This window comes from Microtus pennsylvanicus, chromosome 22, assembly GCF_037038515.1.
Source record: "Microtus pennsylvanicus isolate mMicPen1 chromosome 22, mMicPen1.hap1, whole genome shotgun sequence".
Taxonomy (NCBI): Eukaryota; Metazoa; Chordata; class Mammalia; order Rodentia; family Cricetidae; genus Microtus; species Microtus pennsylvanicus.
This window is the reverse complement of record NC_134600.1, coordinates 29,267,912-29,276,212: the sequence shown is the minus strand read 5'-3', so window position 1 is coordinate 29,276,212 and position 8,301 is coordinate 29,267,912. Positions and strand designations below refer to the sequence as shown.

The 8,301-nt window shown below is 40.7% G+C and overlaps 1 protein-coding gene across 1 annotated transcript; it reads left to right on the top strand.

The window, feature by feature from the left end:
- Positions 1-4,904: 4,904 nt before the first annotated feature.
- LOC142839707 (NADH dehydrogenase [ubiquinone] 1 beta subcomplex subunit 4) lies at positions 4,905-5,440 on the top strand. The gene has a single exon (XM_075955980.1). The coding sequence runs from the start codon at positions 4,931-4,933 to the stop codon at positions 5,318-5,320; it is 390 nt and encodes a 129-aa protein (XP_075812095.1). The 5' UTR covers positions 4,905-4,930; the 3' UTR covers positions 5,321-5,440.
- The last annotated feature ends 2,861 nt before the right edge of the window (positions 5,441-8,301 follow it).

Sequence of the window (8,301 nt, the reverse complement as noted above, 5' to 3'; positions counted from 1 at the left end):
ATTAAACAAAGAGTGATAAAGCAGAATGCCCAGGCATAGTTTGGACCTCCAGAGCCTGTTACCTGGTAATCCCAAGGAGAGGAGAGGGAAGGGGAGGGGAGGGCAGGGGGAGGGGAAGTCAGGGGAGGAGGGGAGAGAAGAAAAGAGAGGGGAGGGGAGGAGAAAGGAAGAGAGCAGAGGATGGTGGGGAGGGAGATTATTAATTTGGATAAAAGGTTAGAAGAGAAAGTTTCAGACAGAAAAAGAAAACATGATGCCCTAGAGCTAAAGACAGCCTTTTCAGCACCATAGTAGTAGTCGGCAGGGAACTGGGAAGACAAAGCCACTCTCCAAGGCACAGCCTGAGGTGTCACAGTGGGTGGGTTGCACTCCTCTGTGAAGGACACAGGGAGGAGGGAGGAGTCAGCCTGGGATCTGCTCTCCCAAGGACTACATTCCCCAATGGGTGGGAGGTGAGTTGACCTGCCTTGCAGGTCTGACCTCAAACCTGCGCTTGTTCTTAAGGCCACACAGGAGAGGCACAGTCTTTACAGAGTGGATCAGTCCTTCACGTGGCCACTTGTTTCAAGCAGACAGACAAGGTACACGCACAAAGCAGTGACAAAAGCAAGGTGCTAGGCAAAGTCACAGAATTTATATAGAAGAAATTAATTTTGATGAGAAGAATAAAATATACAATTATAACAACGAGTAGAAGGTGTCTACATTACACTTTATAGGGCATGGTTAGGGCAGGTTATGTGTGAAGGTTCTACCTATGCTTCAATAGTCTGGCTTGTGACAGCGCTGTCAGCTTCCCCAGGTATCTGTGCTCCTACCTGTAGAATAGAGATAGCATCAGCTACCACAACAGTATTATTGCTGTTTAGTTTTACATCTGTATTGCTCTAGAAACAATTTAGGTTTCGTTAAGATGTTTTTCAAACAAAACTTGTTTTCACCGTTTTTCTCTGCTTTCCTCTAAGCCAGCTTTCCCCAGAGTTACCAACCCATCAGCACCCCCTTTCTCTTTTCATGACCCAAGTGATCTTTTGTGCACTCCTCTCTGTTCTCAACGCCTCTTCTTTGCTCTCTCAGCGTTTCATGCAATTTCATAGTCTAGACACACCGTCATTACTTATTTACACGCATGTGGCCTTTTTCTTTGAGTCGGGTTAAATTAACATGTCATGGTATCAACGTGAAGATGAAATCAAATGGAAAGTGTGAAGGCTTTGGCACAGTTCCTAGTCATGTCTATTAGCAATGATTAAAATGAAAGGAATTGATCCACGGGCCCGCCTGATGCCGCTTGGATCAGGCGGGTGAGAGACACCCACAGGCCAGCCTGGGACCTCACCATCAGGGCTGGCTGAAGGCATCCACAGGCCTGCCTGGCACCGTAAGGTGGGTGCCCATTATAGTGAACACATATATGGTAGAGAAATGTGAGAGAAAGAGAAGCTGAATGGTCCCTGTGCTGTGGACGGGGTGGGCACGGTGGGGGTGGGGGTGGGAACTGAAGAAATGAAGGTGGTGAGGAACAGGCTGACGTGGGTGGTCCTGCTTGCCCCCTGATGCCAGGGTGAAGTCCAGGCTCCGGCTGCTGCCGAAGCTCATAGGTCCATGGTCCTACGGCATCCAGGTCCGTGTTGACGTCCATGACTCAGGTTGCTACCAAAGGCCACAAGGATGCCAGATCTGGTAACTACCTCTGTCCATGTTCGTGTCCAAGGGCCATGCGACCACCAGGGCCATGCCTGTGTGGAAATCTGTACGACCACGGAACCATGGTGATGTCTGGGCTTAGGCTGCTGACAAGGGTCCGTGTTCCTGGTGCAGCTGAGGTCTGTGATGATGTCCATGGTCCGTGTTACCTCAGGGGGCATAGGAACCATGTGTGTTGAATATGAGGTCTGTGCTGAGTTGTCCCTGCCCTTCACTGGCCCAGAGATAGCTGACCCTACTCCTCACTGGGTACTGCAGCAGAAGATCGCCCCCTCCACACACACACCCAGGAGAGATGGCCCCATCCCTCACCATAGCTGTGGGAGAGCTGGCCCCAACGGCATGGGCCTATGAGGTCTGGCTCAGCCCCTCGCTGTGACTAACCAGTGGCCCAGACTGACCAACTCAGCTACTACCCATACTTATATCATGGCACACCCTAACATCTACCCCATCTGTGACTTACCAGAGTGCCTGCGGGGGCTAGTCCTGCAGAACAATAGCCATAGGAACCCCATGACTTGGGGTAACCTTCAGTAGGTTGTCAAAGAGAAGTTTCAGTGAGGGTCTAGTGATGATGTGCCAGAGGCCTTCAACCAGACACTAACCCATTGCTATGAATATTTACTGGTAGAGCTGATGGGACGAAAGGGTGTACTGCATGACAACCACAGCTCCCAGTGCCACTCAGACAAATGAGGAGGTGCTGGCGAGATGGGAAAGATGGAGGAACAAGCTGGTTTTGTTTTGTTTTTAATTAATTTTTGAGGGGCGCTACAGGGGTTAGGTGCGGACAAGGAGGAAGTGGGAGGTGAGCAAAACTGGAGTGCATGATGTGAAATGACTTCAATAAAGAATTATGCTAAATGTATATATAAAATGTTAATTAAAAGATGAAAAAGATAAATTTTATATATAGCATATGGATGCCAATAAAGTGGTAATAAGAATTTTTGAAAAGAAAGCAAACAAAAACAGATGTGACAACAAAGTAAAATCAAAGATTTAAGTATGAATGAAGTGTGTGGGGATACATGCATGAAAATATCATAAAATTATCTTTTTGTACAATGAACATATGCTAATAATAAATATCAGGATTTTCAATAATTATTAATTCAATCACTATTGGGGATTTAAATAAAATATAAAAAATATCTCTGGGCATAAAAAGCAAAAGGAATCAATGAAAATAAACACAAAGAAGTTTAGCAAATAGTGTATTGCCTTTTTTATATCTTTTTATTGCTTTTATTGAACTATACATTTGTTCTACCCTTTTTTCCCTATCCTCTCCTTTTCCTTCTTCCCCTTTACCATGACCTGTATGCTCCCAATTTACTCAGGACATCTTGACTTTTTCTCCCTCCTATATAGACGCATGTATGTCTCCCTTAAAGTCCTCTTTGCTGTCTAGGTTCTCTGGGGTTGTGAACTGTAGGCTGCTTTTTCTTTGCTTCATGTCTGAAAGCCACTTATGAGTGAGTATATAGGATATTTGTCTTTCAGTGTGTCATGTAGTGTACCCCTTTGTCTCATCAGCTTGCCTGGTAAGGATCCATGTAATGAGTCCTTGATTCAAGGCCTCTGTTTTTTGGTACAGCACCCTCATTGGATCCCCATCGGACCTCTTCTGGGGTATTCTGCCTGACTAATTTTTCTGTAACTCTATTTGAAAATGTATAATAAGTTTACCATCTATGTATTGAAAACCTCCTGTTGGAATATATTTTTAATGAGAAGATAAGACAAAATATGTTCATAAATGTATTCATTATGGGATAAGTGGAATGGGATGTTTGGGAAAGTATTAAGAATAAATTCTCAGTGTTGGGTATTGTTATTCAGTCTCAAAGGTCTAGATATCATACTCTGTTCAGTTTGCATTTCATATAAGAAGCATGTGGATTGCTTTTATGTAATTTCAATGTATTCAGTGTTGTACACATTTTCATAATATTAAGGCTTTATTAAATAGTCATTTTCCCATATAGTTGAGACTCCTCATACATTAGCATTAATTTTTGTTTTATAATGAGAACAAATGCAAATTGAAGAACATTTATATTAAAAGATTTAAACTTTCATTAAGCTGCTGTGGATTATACTTCAGTTGCCAACGATCTTGTTTTTCCTTTTCTTTTATATACGTGTATGGCTGCTTCTAGATATTTGTTTTGAGATCATTACAAAAAGTAAGTAAGCCAAATATTGCTTTCAAAAGTCTAATACTTTCTTGCAATTTTGAAATATTGAGATACATGGGTTCAATTCTTAAAAGCAGTTTGAATTTCTCTGATAGTTAAAGTCATTGATTGTTTCATTTATAAATATTAAATTCTATGTATAATCAAATGGGGACAACGGAGAACTCAAGAACAATGGCAGTGGGTTTTTGATCCTACTGCATGTACTGGCTTTGTGGGAGCCTAGGCAGTTTGGATGCTCACCTTACTAGACCTGGATGGAGATGGGTGGTCCTTGGACTTCCCACAGGGCAGGGAACCCTGATTGCTCTTTGGGCTGACGAGGGAGGGGGACTTGGTTGGGGGAGGGGGAGGGAAATGGGAGGTGGTGGCGGGGAAGAGACAGAAATCTTTAATAAATAAATAAATAAATAAAATATTAAATTTTATCATATGCTTTTACGTCTTATTAATTTATATGTATTTTATGTGTCTATAAAACATTTAATGCCTTCCTAGATAAATAAAACAAATTAAATGATCAGGAAATTAACTATTTATGAAAAAGAAACCATGCCTGATTATGCTATTCACGCTCAGAACACTGCCTCAAACTTAAGGCTGCTCTCAACATTAAAGGAAGGCAGTATTAACAAGGGATGGACGAGCACTCATTCACTCTTCTTCTATGACAACGTCTGTGGGTTCTGAATCAAATTGGAGCAATGTCTGCCTCAAGTTCAAAGGTCATCAAGAGAAACCACGTTTGATAATTTAACACCACATTTTCAAGCTGCCCTTCCGTTTTAAGCATTAGCTCCGAGACGCTCTCAGTTTTATTGTCTTCCCAGAAGACTTAGAAGAAAGTTAGGTTGGAGAACAATGCCCTGGCAATTGGACATTTCTTGTGACTGAATGTATCGAGGCTGCTCTATTATACCTCAGGGGTGATGGCTCACAATGGCAACACATCAGAACTGATTGAGGAATTAAGAGTTAATTACAGGCGCAGGCGCAGGTGTGCGCGGGGAGCCAAGATGTCGGGTTCCAAGTATAAGCCCGCGCCCCTGGCCACTCTCCCCCAAACCCTCGATCCAGCCGAGTATGACGTGTCTCCGGAGACCCGAAAGGCGCAGGTCGAGCGCTTGAGCTTAAGGGCCCGGCTTAAACGGGAATATCTGCTTCAGTACAACGACCCCAAACGCCAAACGCACATCGAAGATCCTGCCTTGATTCGCTGGACCTATGCAAGATCAACAAATATTTATCCTAATTTCAGACCCACCCCCAAGAACTCATTTTTAGGAGCTGTGGCGGCATTTGGGCCCCTCATCTTCTGGTATTACATTTTCAAAACAGACAGGGACAGAAAGGAAAAACTTATCCAGGAAGGAAAATTGGACCGATCTTTGAATATCACCTATTAATTTTGGCAAGGATGACACGATCCTTGTATAAATAAATCTATTATCACTGAAAAAAAAGAAAAAAAAAAAAAAAAAAAAAAAAAAAAAAAAAAAAAAAAAAAAAAAAAAAAAAAAAAAGAGTTAATTACAGTTTGGTGGAGGCTCTGCCTTAGACAGTGCAGGGCACAGAGCTGGGTTACAAGCCCTATCTCTAGTTCCATCCTTCGGTTAGCATGGCCAAAGACAAGGAAGATTGGCACTACCAGGCGGTACTGAGGCACTGTGAAGATGGTAGATACAGGGACTAACTGTGCCATATGGACCACTATCTGTATTTTGTTGGATCCTTAGAATCATCATGAAGATCTTAAAATGAATATTGGTCTGTCAGGACTGAGAACTCCCCAATTTCTTAACTTGATGATGGAAGGCTTTAAAACAGGAGCATCGGAAAACAGCAAGGTCTTAACAGAGTACACAGGAATGGATTAAGTGGAGGCCTTAAATCACATACATATCAACATTACTAAAACCTAACTCCTCTAAGCAATGAGTCTTAACTTTGCTGTATTTGGCAGCAGCTGCCGCAACATAACCAACTGGTTGGAGACTGACTGGTTGTGCCCCACACATGTGAAATAGCAGGAAGCCAAGAACAACAGAATTCGAGTCTTCTACGATCAGCTTCAATACGGTCTAGTCATGTTTCCATAAGTTAAAAGGAACATTTATCACATATCCCCGAATTATGACCAAATACTAAGCTCGTTGGAAACTGCTAAATAAAACTATAAGAAGTAGAAAGAAGGGGATGGAATCAATTTTTAAGATCATTTATACAGAAGCAAGCTGCTATCCCCTGATCAAAGGCTGGAATTCCCCAGGAGAACAATTAGGCTGTAAGAGAAGACATCCAATCATAAGCACTGGTCTTCACATGCACAAGCCCACGCGTAGGTGCACGTGTATTCCTATGTGCATACACACTCAAACACACATATACACTTAAATTGGATTCTTAAATTATTTGAGACAAATGCTGAACTTGAAATCTGTTGTCAGAAATAATGCATGCTGAATGCAAAGACACCTCAGAACAAGCTAAAATGTGAATAAATAGCTCACGGTAAGGTGAGCCAACGAGGAAGATCCAAGGTAAGAACTTGCAGGGAAAAAAAAAAAAGCCTTGATAAAGATTCAGTAATGTCTGTGCTAACCATGAAATAGAAACAAATTTTCTTATTACCCAAGCAAATGCTAGTTTAACCAATTAAGTTTAAATTAGATATACAAAGCTGGGATGAATGAGAATTAAGCTCCCTGAATCAGACAGAAGCACATGTAGCTAACTGGCTACGAAAAAAGTATGACAATAATGCCCACCTGTTGTTGGTGTAAGTTTCTGCTTGTATTGCCTCTCCTCTAAGGAGGAACAGGTTCCTTTAATGTTTTAAATACCTGCTCAATTAACTATAATTCACAGTTATAAAACATGTTTGTCTTTCTAATGAACCCAGAAAAGTGATACCATGCCAGAGTAAAGAGAACAAACAGTCCTTTCGACACTCACAGTAGTGAGTGGGTCTGCACAATTCTAGGTCACACTGGAGAAGAAGGTAATCAAAAGGCTTGCACCGGTACTGGCAGTAAGATTCTAAGCCTGACCTTTGTTCTTCTAAGACTCTGAAATGTGTTTGTCAGTCAAGCATGTTCCACTACTCACGTCACTAAAATCCACAGTGCCTGCATTAAAAAGGATGCTCTTTAGGAAACTCTTTGTTATGTACCTCACCGGTCAACTCACTGTGCCATTTCTACAAACATTGTTTTAACCTGCTGTAATTTAACTTTTAAGATATATCCCTTTCATCTTCCCTGATCCAAGAATCTCTTCTTGCTAAATACAAACACTCTAACATAAGTACACATAGAACATAGCCATTCTTGAGAGAATGAGGCCAGTTTCCTTATATTATGAGTTAGCCAAAGGTAAATGCTAACCCATGAGAGCAAAATGAATATAACATTTTCCTTTGAAATATGAATAAGCAGAAATGAAATGGTCAGAAAAAATGGCTTCTGCTCAATTCTTTCCAAGTAGTATTTGTATATTAAACACTGATATGATTGATTTTTTCATTTGTTTTCTTTTAGAGTTTTGAACACAATTCTTATCTGACTAGAACTATAAATCATAGAAAATAAGAGATAATAAACAAGTAAAAGTGAAGTGGAGAAAAACTGAAACAGAGAAAATTAAATAAAAATAGACTACTCTAAATTAAATGAGGATGAGAATGATGTGAAAGAGAAATACGATCATGAAATCATCCACTCAATCAAATATTTCACTCTCTCATATACACAAAATAAAGTACTATCACTACACGTAGAGTTACTCTAATAATCAAATTCCCCCACATTTTGTGAATCTTAGCCTTCAGTTGTAGCCTTATGATCTGTTAGACGTTCTGACAGATATGTTTTCTGAACACATAAATTCTTCCTAAAAGGTCATTTTAAGAGCAATAGAATTTGTACTAGTAAAACAAAATTCAAATATATATTTGTTTCAATTATGTTTACATGAAGACTAATCTAAGTTCTTTCTATACTTAGCTTAACCTAAAATTAAAACTTGATAGTTTGACGAAGCAATTTCAAAATATGCATTGTTTTATCTCCTGCAGCACATAAATTTCTTTGCAGATTGAAATGTCTCATCTGTAGTGAAGCTGCCTAAGACAGGAAGTGAACAACTCAAATAGCTTCAGGAAGTCCTTGAAACTTACAAGATTCACTAGGATTCTCCCTCTTCAAAAGCATGCAAACAGTATTAAGCAAGTAGTAGCACACGGCTCACAAACCCCATTTAAGTGCTGTACCTCCCAAATTTCATACTTCCAGCACAAATCAGAAAGCCTTCCCTCAAAGAAGGCATGCAATTATTGCCACGAAAGGTGTCTGGAAACTTCCTAAAGGAGCCACAACTTTGTTTGCCA

Excerpts from the sequence above, each read along its gene's own strand:
- LOC142839707 (XM_075955980.1), top strand. The coding sequence starts at position 4,931 with ATGTCGGGTTCCAAGTATAAGCCCGCGCCCCTGGCCACTCTCCCCCAA.